Genomic DNA, 15,024 nt, shown 5'->3' on the forward strand with positions numbered 1-15,024 from the left:
CTCTCTGCCTTTCGGGAAATGTAGTCTTTAAACGGAGGGACGCTTGGGTCTCGCAGGCGGGAATTCAGACGTTGGTGATGTAAAATGAATAAATAAACGCCAATTTCTACTTCTGCCTGTGCCGTATCTTGATTGTATTGTACACTAATTTCTCCGATTGCTATGAGCCTCCCGGGATCGTGAGTTGAGCGGGATAAAAGTTGAATAAATGTATTAGAAAATTTATATTGCCGTCTATTCGCACATGGCGATTCAAGGCGGCTTACAGGGATACAAAAACTATTATTTAAAATTATTAATACTTAGTTACTAAATTATTATTGTAATATCTATCATCCAAAGTGATTTACCAAAAGGTTGGGAGATTTTATCAAATTTGGCACAGATGGAACTTAAGGTTCGCGTTCCGTAAGTCAACCTGAATTATTAACTCGTTATTGGAAAGTTACATAAGACACACACCGGCGCGTGAAAGGGAGATGCGGGAAATAGTAGAAAGGGTGATCAAAATCAGTGACAATAATTGTCCATCCAAAAGGAAGGACAGTGAGCCTTTATTATGAATAACTGTGCTGTCAATGGTGTCGAAATATTGCTTCCAGGTCCTGTCCAGCCGACAGCCTTGGTAGGACATCCTGTTCCAGTGTAGCTTAATCCTTCTGGAAATTGATATGTACAAATACTGTTTTCCTACTTTAGCAAATCTAGTCAATATCAAATTATATTGATATTGTTTCTTGACTGCTTATTTGTACCCTATAGCTATGATTTTAAGTGTTGTACCTTGATTGACGAATTATCTTGTCTTTTTATGTACAGAGAGCATATGCACCAAAGACAAATTCCTTGTGTGCCCAATCACACTTGGCCAATAAAGAATTCTATTCTATTCTGTTGGTGGCGTAGACATTAGCAGTAAGAGCGCCGTCATGTCTCGGTTTGTCGGCCTTGTAATGGGACGGGGCGCCTTGAAACACTCCTCTTAAAACTGCCACCGGGAATAAGGTTCACTAGTCGCCGAAACAGAAAGGCGAGCGAAGGGCATCCTTTCGCTTCCTTCGGCGTCGATTCTGAGACAAGCCAGGCCGGGAGCCCGCCAAGGGCAGCGTTCCCAAGAGGGCGATTTTTTAAAAAAAGGCTCGGCTGCGGAGCGGGGACCTTGAAGAGCCTTCATTGCCCGCCTTGCTGATGCGCCAGGCGGGATGACTGCCGCCAGAGCCTCTGACTCTCCTCCAGCACGTCGACACACACACACACATACATACACGCGCGCGCTCCCGTGCTCCCCTCCTTTCTGCCCGCGCCAGCCTCCAGCCGCTCCGGGTTTCCCGCTTCGTCCCCTCCTCCACTGACGCAGTCCGTCTGCACCAGATCCTAACATGGCGGCGGCGAGGTGGTGAGGAGCGCGGCCGGAGAGAGGTTTGAAGGGCCGCGGCGAGAAGGGCCGGGTGAGTGGCCAGAAGAGCTCCACGGCCAAGCGGCCTCCATACGGAGGGACCGGAGGCATATATATTTTTTTGCGGGGGGGAAGGGAGGGTGGCCCTCGGGAGAAGCGCGGAGCGGGCGGGAGAGAAAGGAGGAAGCGAGGAGGGCTCTCACTCTCTTCCAGTTTGAATCTGCCTCACGCTGACTCGGGGTTGGGGGGGTGAACGGGGAGAAGAGCCCCCCCCCTCATTCAGAGTCAGTTGCTGATCCCGAAGGCCTCGGATGAGGGAAGCGTCGCCCTCTCCACAGGTTGAGGAAGGAGGAGAAGAAGCAATTTCGCCTTGAATGGCTGAGGGATATAATACAGGGCCTTGGATGGGTGGGAGAAGGGAGAGCTGGGGCGTGTGTGTGTGTGTGTGTCTGGTTTTAATAGTGATTTGTAGGGTTGGTTTCGGGCAACTTGTGCAAAGGGGGGACGACGACAAGAACCCGCGTTTCTTCTCTCGCAAGTATTACAATGAACAAAATTAATGCTATTCTCCCCCCCTCTTTTCTCCTGTTTTCCCTCCAATTTGTAGAAATAAATCTAGGCTGATTGAAACGGTCTTTTCAATGAAAGAAAATAGTCCGTTTCCTCATTTAAAAAAAACTTGGGGAAAAAAGAGAAGACAGATAATGGGACAATTGTTCAGAATAGTAAAAAAAGGTTTTTTTAAAAAAAGGCAAAGGGTAAGAAGTGAAATTAACAATGGGAAGAGGACAAGAACGAAATGAATCAATTTACACCAAGTGGGATGTGCTTAAATATTCCAGCTCTGTGTTGTTATTCCTTTTGTATTGATCTTCCCACACTCTACTTCAGGAACTTGCCAACTATTAGTTATCATATGTTCCAAAATCAGTACTTTATTTGAAAAATAGATCTCCTTCATATGTTGCTTACCATTGCAATACTATAGTTTTGAAAATTAAAAAAAATGATTTTTTTTCAAATGTACAAATTATGTATAAAGATGTGTACTCTTAAGGATAAGGAGATGATGAAGTAGCACAATGTTGTGCTTTACAGTTGTAACCATTTGTGTATTCAGGAATTTGAAGCATCCAAAAGGCACAGACTCATTTTGCTTTGGATTAACTAATTGAAAGCAAAATTTGGCTCTTGATCTTACTGCCTCAGTTTTCCTTTTCTTAAACATGTGAAAAATATATATTCAGTATAAGGTGTGGGAATAAATAAATAAATAAATAAATAATAAAATTACAGATTTGATTATTGATGCAACATTATTTATTGGATTTTTATGTTAGCTTTATTACTTTATAAGAAGGTGGCGAACATAAGAAATCAGGAAAAATATCCAATATCTGTTATAGTGGTTATTGCAGTTGGTTTCTTAAATCTATTTTTAAGGAATTTGTTTAATACTTGTTCTTTGATACAATTGTTTTCATAAGGCATTCAAAAACTGATGTACTTGGGAATTTGCTTTGCCCAAAAAAATTAGGTAATAGAAGAGAGACTTCAAGAACCCTGTAATTAAAGATATGTTTATTGAAAGTTCATTTCATAATGGATTATTCTATATATCTGTCATTCTGGATCCAAGGATTTTTTTTCTTTTTTCTTTCTTTTTTTGATAGTTTTAAGAATCACTGTATTGCAAGCTGTATTAGAAGCGATTTCCTTCAATTCCATTGCTTTGGGTTTGGTAGTTAAATTTGTGATACTAAGTTATTTTGGAAAGCCTAAAGCAAACTTTAACTTTGGCAACAATAAAATGAAACATGAGACTCAATGTAAATACATTATATAATAAATACATTTATGAAATAACCAGCCACAACTGGGATAATGTATAAGCATCCATTACAAAATATTGTAATACTAGAAATGATTCAGAAAAGAGAAATAAAAACAGTTGAGAGATTGCAGTACTTTTTATTCTCTGTGTTGTTCAGCTACTTTAGTCATTTCAACCATGGTAATAGCAATGCAATGACAGTTTGGATTGTTATTGCCGGTGGAACTTGGTATATGGTGGTTAGCTAGTTTTGCACAAAGGGTCCTAGGAACCCCATTATAAAATAAGATAGGGTACTTCCTAACAGTTGGATTCGAGTCATCACTCTGCATTGGGTTTCATGGGTCCCGTCACTGAGCCTCTTTTCTACCTGAGGCACCCAGGCAGGAGGTACCATTGTTGGCATAGCCAGCCACCTGAAATAAACCTGAAGTAGACATGGTGATATGAGGGTGCTAATAAAAGGCAAGTAATGGAGAGCAGGCTACAGTCCTGGCTAGTGCAAAGCTAGGAGTTGAATCATCCCTCTGCCTGTCAGGCCCAGGTTTTGTATTAAGTCACACTTCTCAGCTTGGAGTTGTGGGCATCAACATTTGCAACAAACCCAGTAAATGCCATGGTCTTGTACATCTTTGCCTGTTGTCTGGCAAACAAATTAGTTGGTCAGATAAAATGAGATGAGGGAGAGAACCAGAAGATGCCAGCTCACCTGGGACCCAAAACAATACGACATGCTTCATTCACTCTGTGCATAGGAGGGTAACAGATTGATGATTTTGGTTGCTCTCTCACTTTACTTGTTAATACCCATTAAAGTAATAAGGGAGCATTGCTGCCTTTGGGTATAGATTTCACTTTCTATGTATGCCATGTTGGGCTTATTCATTTTTAAAGTACTGTTGCCAGCTGTAGAAAATTATTTGAAGGGCCACATTTGGCCTGTGTTCTATGAGTTTGAAACTCCTGAGCTAGAGCATTTAGAACTTAATATTTCACTTTTTCCTGTTAAAATATAGCTATAAGGTAAATATAGAAATCATAAAATTAGGTTGCCACTTTCATATTTAAAATATTTAACAATTATTCTTTAAAAATAGGAGTAGCTTTTGTTTGTTGTAGAGAACATTTAAACCATACTAAGTGTTTTTATCAATCCACTCCAGGCTAATATTAGGGGAAAAACTTTTTTTTGTAAATGTCAAACGTTTTGTGAAATCTTTCTTACATATAAAAATTTAAAGTTATTTATTGAATGTTACCTAAACTGAAACACAAGAAACATATACAAGAATGAGTAGCATCATTTTGACCATCCAGGGAATTAATGACTTGCTTTGCCCTAATGACAGAGGAAGGAGTTCTATTGTCAAAAAACAGACCACTTATTTTTATTTGGCTTCTTAAAGAGTACTGACTTATTAAATGCACGTAAAATAACATATTATGCTAACAAGGTCTCAATTATTTACAGCAGTGGAACTTTCAGAAAATTAAATGTACAAATTTTCTCCCCAAACTCAAACCAAAATTTGCACACTTTGCCTGTTAATATTTTTTTAAAGTCCCTTTCGATATGCCTGCTTCCACTTTGTTTAATCAAGATTCTAATCATTTGCTATAAAAAACAAGACTAGACAGGATTTTTTCTTTGTGATCCAGCAGAGGTACTGTTAGCCAATGAAAGTTGGTAATAGATACCGGATTTAACAAACAAAAAAAGGGGGGGGGGGTTATGAGCCTAAATTTTCAAGCTTTTTACTACTGGAAGTTAGACAGAAAACCTTTTCCTTCATGCCATGAAGCCTGAAGCAGATCTGTCAAACTGGCAGCCCGTAGGCCGGCTGCGTCATATGCAGGTCACGCCCATCCTAGCTCCGCGAAGGGGAAAACATCGCTATACGTCATGTGATGGCAACATGATACTATGAGTTTGACACCCATACCCTAAAACAAATGGTTTGGGATTAAACTTAGTTTTCATTCAAGTCCATATAGGGGTCCTGAAACTTGGCAACTTTAAGACTTGTGGACTTCATGTCCCAGAATTCTGGAGGCAGCTATGCTGGCTGGAGAATTCAGGGAGTTGAACTCCACAAGTCTTAAAGTTGCCAAGTTTAAAGACCTCTGCTATATAGTATTAGGAGAAATTGTGCATATAAACAAGTATATCCTGACCTTTAAAATATTGTCTAGTTTGGCTTCTATGTAAAAAAGGCATGGGATCAGGTTACTTGATGGACTGTCTCTCCGCAATTACATCTATTCACCCCATCCAGTCTAGGAAGAGGGGCATATTGCATGTCCCATCAGCTATAGCAGTGATGGCGAACCTATGGCACGCGTGCCACAAGTGGCACGCAGAGCCATTTGTCAGGGCACGCGAGGCGTTGCCCTGTCCGCTGGCCAGCCCGCATGCGTGCACTGGCCACCTGAGTTCACCTTTTTAAAAGCTATTTTTCGCCTTCCGCAGGCTCCAGAGGCTTTATAGGAGCCTGGGGAGGGCGAAAAGAGCCTCCCCCCCCCCAGAGGCTTCAGGGACCGTCCCTGAAGCCTTCGGAACACTTAAAACCACCCTCCGAGCAAACCGGAAGTGACTTCCGGGTTGCTCGGAGGGTTGTTTTAAGCGTTCCGAAGGCTTCAGGGACCGTCCGAGGCTTCCCTGATGCCTTCGGAGCGCTTAAAACGACCCTCCGAGCAACCCGGAAGTCACTTCCAGTTTGCTCGGAGGGTGGTTTTAAGCGCTCTGAAGGCTTCAGGGACCGTCTGAGGCTTCCCTGATGCCTTCGGAGCGCTTAAAACAACCCTCCGAGCAACCCGGAAGTCACTTCCAGTTTGCTCGGAGGGTGGTTTTAAGCGCTCCGAAGGCTTCAGGGACCGTCCGAAGGCTTCCCTGATGCCTTCGGAGCGCTTAAAACCACCCTCTGAGCAACCCGGAGGTCACTTCCGGTTTGCTTGGAGGGTGGTTTTAAACGCTCCGAAGGCTTCAGGGAAGCCTCTGGACGGTCCCTGAAGCCTCCGGAGGGCCTCGGGGGGGTCGGAGGAGGCTCTTTTCGCCCTCCCCAGGCTCCTATGAAGCCCCTGGAGCCTGGGGAGGACGAAAAAAGCATGTAAAAATGGGGGGGGTTGCACGTTGTGCGCGCATGCGCACTGGAGGGGTCGTGCGTTGCATTATGGGTGCGGCACACCCGCATTCGACCCCCCTGCACTCCCCCCACTTGTGGCACGCGAGCCAAAAAAGGTTCGCCATCACTGAGCTATAGCATTGTCTGGCAGGACCTAGGAAGAGAGCCTCTCTTGTGGCACCTGCCCTGTGGAACATGCTTCCCCCACCCTTACCTTGCTGACTTTTCACAAAGCCCTGAAGACCCTGGGCATGGGGAGCCAGGAGTGTGGTGGTACTGGTACCGTGACTATAGTAAACATTTTGATGAATGGCATTGCCTTGGTTGTTTTATATATTCTGTCATGGTTTTTATATGCTTTCATATTTTTTCTTGTTTTCAAATTGTTGTATATATAATATTACTCTTTTTTGTTATATTTGTTTTAATTGCTTGTTAGCTGCCAAGAGTCACATATATGAGAAAGAATGAGTATATAAATTTGAATAATAAAAAAATGACAATGAGAAAGCAAATGCAGGTAGCCCTCGACTTATAGCCACAATTGAGCCCAAAATTTATGTTGCTAAGCAAGACAGGTTAAATGAATTGTGCCCCATTTTACAACCATTCTTGCCACAATTGTTAAGCAAATTGCTGACTTCGTTAAGTGAATTATGCAATTGTTAAATAAATTTGGCTTCCCCCATTGACTTTGCTTATCAGAAGCCAGCTGGGAAGATTACAAATGGTGAATCACATGTCCCCAGGATACTGCAGCTGCCATAAATATATGCCAGTTGCCAAGTGCCCAAAATTTGATCACATGACCATGGAGATGTTGCAATGGTCATACATGGGGAAAAATGTTTATAAGTCACTTTTTTCAGTACCGTTGTAATATTGAATGGTCGCTAAACGAATAGTTGTAAGTTGACTGTAAGTTGTATACTGTATCCATTTCTATTTCATGTGTTTGCAGTTACATAAGGCATTGGGAATTATATGGAATACCTAATCAGACATAGTTTTTAGCTCTCTTGAATAGGACACTTGAAAATGTAGGATTTGGAAGTTCAAAAGAGAAAGCACTGTGGAGTACTATACTTAATTCTTTGACCTTTTTTCTTCACATTGATAGTGTTTCTATCATGATTTAGAGAATACTGGAAATTTTGATGTAACTAGAATAATACTGATTTGAAATACACTAATTTTAAGTTGCAGAAAAATTAAGGAACTTCTAATTTATAGACAAGTTCTTCGTAAAAGGAACATATTTTGATGGATGAAGTAATTTATAGTTTGCATTCAATAAATGTATCAATATGCTTATCAAATATCGGCTTTATATTATGCAAGAAGTGAAATTGTGAAAAATGAAATTAACATTCAGACATTATTTATTTTCTGTTTGTAGCTTTAACCTGAAACTTTGTCAATTCTCCATGTTTTGGCATATGCTGCCTCATCAGTGTTTGTCCTGTCATATATGAAACAATACCAAGTAGAAGAACCATTAGATATTAATCAGTTCCACCTGTTTTTCAATATTTCAGAAAGGGTATACACTAGTGTGAACAGTGATAGATGAAATAGGAGAACTCACCTTTCAACTGTCAGATTCTAAAAGTCTTTTCTGGATTCATAATTGTGCAAAAAATTAATTTACTTCGTGCCTTTGTAAGGGAGGATTGGTGTAACGCTATCCATTTGCATATATTCCCTTCTCTACATTTATGTAATGTTAGCCATCACTTATTGCAAATCCAAACCAGAATTTGCATTCATATATAATTTTATAGATTAATATTGTAATAAACAAACCAGAATGACTTGGTTGGGATGTATTATTTTCAGATTTTTTGAAATGGGGCATTATCAATACTTTTTTAAAAATAAAATATTTTATAGAAACGTAATTACTTTGCATTGTTGAATGGTTCTTTCATCCTGTCTGCCTTACCACCTTTTGGTATATCTGGAATAAATTGTAAGGGAGTGGTAAATCTGGTAAAGGAGAGGTGGAAGGAAAAGGTCATACAGTAGTAATGTGTTCACTGCTTAGTGTATCACTGTTCTGCTTTTCTTCCCCAATGTTAAGAGGACAAACTCATAAGGAATTGGAAGTTGATTGTTAACACAGTTTGGACTAGTCTAATATGGTTATTCCTAAAAATAAATACTAAGTATTGTGTTCATTTTAGAACCCATAAAAATAATCCAACCAAAATATTTTCGATGCAATGTTGTTGTCTATATGTATATATTTTTCTCTGCATGAAATAATAAAGCTTTGTAATATCATGCCTATTATTAGTAGTAGTAACTCTACAGTTACCCTGTAGTAAGATGGGCAGCCAATACATTTAATAAATAAATGAATTAGTATGCTATAATCAAATATCCTTACAATCTCTATTTTTATTTCAGATATAGCATTCTAAAGCCATGGGAGTGAAAACACAAAGACCTCGTTGTTTTTTTGACATAGGCATCAATAATACCCCTGGTAAGACTGCTGGTTTCAATTTATTTATTTATTTATTTATTTATTTATTTATTTATTTATTTATTATTTATTTATTTATTTATTTATTTATTTATTTATTTATTTATTTATTTATTCTTCGCACTTCTAGACCGCCCCCTCTCCCAAAAAGGACTCGGGGTGGTGTACAGTCCACACAGCAAATAACAGATAATAAATACAAATATAAATATACATATACATATGGAGGAGGTTAAAAAATTAAAAGAACTGTACAGAAGAATATGAATATGGCTCTAAAAGCCCTAAAATCAATTAGATTTAAAACAGTACCCTTAAAATTCCAGTTGAGAGTATATTTCCAGGAGGTAACAGTTGTAACAGTTATAATTATGCCAGGCCAGCTAATCGAAACAGGTGAGTCTTCAATTTTTGTCGGAAGGAGCGGAAGTCCGTGATGGTTCTAATATCGGGGGGGAGGTCATTCCAGAGGGTTGGGCCCATCACAGAGAAGGCCCTATTCCTTGGCGCCGCCCGCTGGCATTGCCTAGTGGACGGCACCTGGAGAAGCCCCTCCCTGTGAGAGCGGATTGGCCGCAGGGATGTATGTGGGAGGATGCGATCCCGCAAGTAACTAGGTCCTGTGCCATGGAGCGCTTTAAAGATGGTAATCAGAACCTTGAAACGCACCCGAAAAACCACAGGCAGCCAGTGCAGCTCGCGCAGGAGTGGTGTTACGTGGGAGTATCTGGAACTCCCCATGACAACCCGCGCGGCTGCATTCTGGACTAGCTGCAGTCTCCGGGCGCGTCCCAAGGGAAGCCCCATGTAGAGAGCATTACAGTAGTCTAGGCGAGACGTCACCAGCGCATGAGTGACTGTGCGTAGGGCATCCCGGTCCAGTAGGGGGCGCAATTGGCGCACCAGGCGAACCTGATGGAACGCCCCCCTTGCCACGGCTGCCACATGGTCATCCATTGACAGCCGGGCATCTAGGAGGACGCCCAAATTGCACGCCCATTCCACAGGGGGCAATTGCTCGTCCCCTATTGCCAGCGATGGAGTCAGCTGGCTGAACCGAGGTGCCGGTAGCCACAGCCACTCAGTCTTGGAGGGGTTGAGTTTGAGTCTGTTGTCCCCCATCCAGACCCCGACGGCTTCCAAGCACCGGGACATCACTTTGACAGCCTCGTTGGGGTGGCTTGGGGTTGAAATGTACAGCTGGGTATCATCAGCGTACAGATGGTATTCAACCCCAAAACCACGGATGATCTCGCCCAGCGGCTTCACATATGCATTGAACAGAAGGGGCGAGAGGACCGATCCCTGCGGCACTCCACAAGAGAGTGGCCTCAGGGTCGATCTCTGCCCCCCTGTCAACACATATTGCATCCGGCCGGAGAGGTAAGAGCCGAACCACCGTAGAACGGTGCCTCCGACTCCCATCCCCTCCAGCCGGCGCAGTAGGATACCATGGTCGATGGTATCAAAAGCCGCTGAGAGATCTAATAGGACCAGGATAGAGGAACAACCTCTATCTCTGGCCCTCCAGAGATCATCAACCGCGATCAAGGCTGTCTCTGTGCTGTGCCCGGGTCGGAAGCCGGACTGGCGTGGGTCTAGATAGTCGGATTCATCGAGGTGACGTGGAAATTGCTGTGCCACCACATTCTCAACAACCTTCGCCAGAAAGGGAAGGTTGGAGACTGGACGATAATTAGCTAGCTCCATTGGGTCAAGTGAAGGCCTCTTGAGTAAGGGCCTCACCACCGCCTCTTTCAAGGCAGTTGGTAAGGATCCCTCACCCAACGAGGCATTCACCAGGCCCAGAAGCCAGCCTCGTGTCACCTCCCAGGATGCCAGTACCAGCCAGGAGGGACACGGGTCCAATGAACATGTGGTGGGTCGCAGCCGTCCACGCAACCTGTCCAAATCCTCGGGGGCAACAGAGTCAAACTCCTCCCAGAGTGGACTCACAAGACTCGCTGTTGACGGCCCGTCCAGACCACTGGAGGGGGCCCATCCGCTTCGGATCTGAGCGACTTTGTTCTGCAGATATTCTCCAAACTCCTCTGCTCTTCCCTGTAAGGGTGCCCCCCGCGTCTCTTGCACCAAGAGGGAGCGGGTCACCGTAAACAGGGCAGCAGGGCGGTTATCCGCAGACGCAATAAGATCGGCACAATGTCTACGTTTGGCCGCTCTCAATGCCACAAGGTAGGTCCGTAAATAGGCTCTTACCTGTGTTTGGTTAAATGTTGAGCCTATCTAAAAATGCATAGGTAAACTGATTTAGAATAAGTTTATATTTGTATATTGGTTTATATTTATTTCCATGTATGCAAGCTTGCGTTCTTAAAGTTAGTTAATATAAATGTAATGATTTTTTCTCTTAATTTTAGCTGGAAGAGTTGTCTTTGAATTATTTTCAGATGTTTGCCCAAAGACATGTGAGAACTTTCGCTGCCTTTGTACAGGTTTGTAGATATTTTCCCTTACTTACATAATTTACTATATAAATCTAATGCTGATTTAATTGCTCTTAAGAGTAATGTCACAAGATGCAAAAAAATCTAACAATGTTACACATTTATCTTAAACTTGATAAGTATAAATATATTTGTTTATGATCTATTTTGAAGTATTTTAGTATTAATTCATACAGAAAATGCTTTAATGACTATCTGTTAAATGTCATACACTTTAGTAATTTAAAAACATGGTCACGATGGCTCCGACATTGAAATGTGAAACTACTTAGATTAGTTAAAGTTTTCAGAGAATTCTTAGTTTTCTTTCTATAGTCAGAAAGACAGGGAAAACTGAATGATTCTAAGTCTGAAAAAAATTCTCCACTGTCATTGGAGGAATTTTGTTAATTCTGACTAACTTTTTTTTTTTGAAAAAAGTTTTTATTAGTTTTTACAAATATTTTGGGGGAAAGGGTACATAAGTATGGAGAAAAAAATTGACAGCTGCATCATACGGAAGGTGGTGCTCCCCCCTGATCTCATATATCTCTCTTACTTTTATATATATCAAAATATCATTATTACATACATATTAGCAGTAAAAATTTACCTCAAATTCTTTAACATCTTCAATCATTTACTTTGTATCACTTCTAACCATTTCATTGTATCAACAATTGCAATGTAGTTTCAGTTCATTTCTGTGACCTAAGTTTCATTGCTGCCTCCTCTCCTCTGTCTGCTGGCAGAGCCATGGCCCCTCCCCCTTTCATATCTTGTGTACTGTCTCTTGTTTTGTCTAGGAGAGTCTTGTGTTTTTCCATGAAGTCTTCCGCCTCCGTCACTGTATTAATTCTCACTCTACCACCCTCCCAGAAAATCAACAGACCTTCTGGTAATAGCCATCTGAACCAGATATTCTTTTCATACAATTTTTTAGCTAAAGAGGAAATTGTTTTCCTCTTATCTTACTTTCTTTGGTATCTGTTTCAAGATGGTTATTTCTTTATCCTTATATCTTAAAGATTCCCCCCTTTGAACCCTCAGAATCTCATCTCTTGTAGTCTTTCTAAAAAATTTGACATGGACTTCCCTTGGAACATTGTGTGTTCTAGCATATGCTGAGTTAATTCTATATGTCAAGTCAACATCCCACCCTAACTGTTGTTTATCTCTTTTAATATAGTCTGCTAACATTGTTATCATAGTCTCCCTCAAATCTTCACCATCCGTTTCAGGTACATTTTGAAATCTAAGAAAGAAAGACATCCTTTCAAATTCCATTTTTTTGATATAATTTTCAATTCCAGTATTTTCTTTTTGTAGCGCCTTCACCTCCTCTCTCATCCCCACAGCATTCTCCTCCAGAACGTCTATCTTCTTTCTATTTTGTGACGTTTGTTGTTGATTTTCTCTGAGTTGTTCATTTAAGTCCACCAACTGCTTTTTAATTTCATCCTGTCCCTTTATGATCGTCTGGAACATTTGTTGAAACATTTCTTGCGACAGCTGTCCCCCCTCAGAAGCTTTAGTTTGTAAGAAAGAAGATAGTTGTGTTTGTTGGGGAACAGGACTTGAGACAGAAGATGTTGGGGCATAAGCCGGTTTGGGGGGGGGGCTTCTTAGCAGGCATCACAAAGTTCAGAGAAAGTTAAACAAAGTCTAGACAAAAAAATGGCATCTGTAGAAATGCACCGTCAGGCAAGATTGGCAGGCAGGCAAAATCCAATGTGGGATATTAATCTTTCAATACAGCTCCACACCAGCTGAGATCAATTTTTTCCAGTCCAAGGAAAATTATAAGAAGAGATGCCTCTAGGATTCACTGGGGTATAATAATTCCAACCCAGAAAATTTTTTAAAAGAGACAGTTCATTTATAAAGGTAATAGAAACGGGGGAAGAAAAGCCATTTTGGCTCAGCCATCCCAGAGGATCAGAGAACAACAGTTCAAAAAGTTTCCATGCATAGTTTATAAAGTCAGCTCACATTCTTCCTTTCGCAATTGCTCTAGAAAGTCATTGTCCCATTGGTTGAAAGAAGTGAATATAAAAAGGGTTTTTTTTCCGCAATTCTCTCTCTCTCCTCCGAGAGTGAGATCGTGTAAAGCCGCTTTTCCGAGGGGGGGGAACCCCCTCTCCAATGTTAACACTTTTCCAAGATCGAAGAATCTTAAGAAAGCTGCTGATCCTTATCTGCTTATTTAATCAGAAAAAAAGAGACCCCGGGGGAACCCCCCCCCTCACCGCATTTCAGCTGTAGCCTTCCTGTGTAGAGTTTCTTCCAATCTCCTCAGGACGAAGGCGCGCGCGGGCATGTTGGCTCCGCTGCGCACCCCCTACGCCTCCCGGCTCCTAGGGCAAATCTGGAAGCCCCCCTGCGGCCGCGGCCGCTCCAGGGGGCTCCAGCAAGCCGCCCCCTCGGCAGGACGCGCCTACGAGGCACCCTGTGCTCCCCCCTAGATCAAGGGGAGCCCACCAAGACGGCGAACGGCGGACGACATGTCCGTCGTCCTCAGAAACCAGAAACAGAATCTCAGAAACCGGAAACAGAATCTCTTAGAAACCGGAAACAGAATCTCAATTCTGACTAACTCTTGAGTTTCATTTAGAGAAGACACTTGCCCATATGTTATCATAATATCTTCCATCCTTCACTCACACGTTGCTGAACAAATGATTGTAACTCGAGGGCGACTTAAATACAGAGTATACGGATCTACTCTTTCATTCTGAGACATACAGAAAAAAACCAACTATAACTTTTTTCGTCCTATTTCTTTAGCACTCTACAGCCAGGTTGCCTTTATCTCAAACAAAATGCAAACAAGTCTATCCTTGAATAAGTGATGCCTTACATTTGATAAGTTAACCGATGTTTCAGACCACTTTATTATGCAGGTAGCCCTCATTTGTAACTGCCTCAGATAGCAACTGTTTACAAATACAATGGGAATAAATGGCATTAAAATTATTTTCTAACCAATGCATACCTTTAGGTTCAAATTTCTGCACCTGACAACAGTACATGTCAAAATGAGAGTAACACTGGCATTGCTGCACAAGGCAACTATATAAATGAGATAGCAGCATCCAGTAATCTTCGCAGTCCCCCTTCCTTTTTCTCTCTATATCATGTTGTTTGCTTAGGGACTATTTCATTGTAACCAATTGTAATTGCTAAATGAGGACTACCTGTATGAATTAACAAATGGGTACAGTTCTGTGGATTTTGCCTATTATATAGAAATATTTCACATTCCTTTTTACTATTATTAGTATTGTATGGCCTTTTTTTTCTTTTAGTGGCTTAGTATTTAGAGTTTTAAAAAAACAACCAAAAGCTGATTTACAATTTTACTTGTATTTCATTGTGTGAGATTCTGTCACTAAAGTTTAATGTGCATTAAACGATTTCTTTGTAGGTGAAAAAGGTATTGGAAAATCAACACAGAAACCACTTCATTACAAAAGTTGTTTATTTCATAGAGTTGTGAAAGATTTCATGATCCAAGGTGGTGACTTCAGTGAAGGTATGACATTACTTGTTCCAAATTATTGCCTGTAATTGTTCAAATGTAAATACACATTTTATAATATTTAAATAATTTTGATGTCTATTTTTTGTGGGAAAAAACCCCTTATGATGATAGTCTCCTGCAAAGGTTTAGGAATTAACTTCTATGATAGTTTCAAACAAAGTACTTTGCTAAAGTTGTTACTAAAATATTGCCA

At 41.2% G+C, this 15,024-nt stretch overlaps 1 protein-coding gene across 1 annotated transcript in view; it reads left to right on the forward strand.

Annotated features, from left to right (window-relative positions):
- Positions 1–1,289: 1,289 nt before the first annotated feature.
- The window catches only part of PPIG (peptidylprolyl isomerase G), a 34,765-nt gene continuing 21,030 nt past the window's right edge, over positions 1,290–15,024 (forward strand). Inside the window, exons 1-4 of the mRNA XM_081936173.1 lie at positions 1,290–1,448; positions 8,765–8,843; positions 11,222–11,296; positions 14,715–14,822. Coding sequence (XP_081792299.1) covers positions 8,783–8,843; positions 11,222–11,296; positions 14,715–14,822 — 244 coding nt within the window. The 5' untranslated portion in view covers positions 1,290–1,448; positions 8,765–8,782. The remainder of the gene's footprint in view (positions 1,449–8,764; positions 8,844–11,221; positions 11,297–14,714; positions 14,823–15,024) is intronic.

Source organism: Natrix helvetica (assembly GCF_964273705.1).
Source record: "Natrix helvetica genome assembly, chromosome: 1".
Classification (NCBI taxonomy): domain Eukaryota; kingdom Metazoa; phylum Chordata; class Lepidosauria; order Squamata; family Natricidae; genus Natrix; species Natrix helvetica.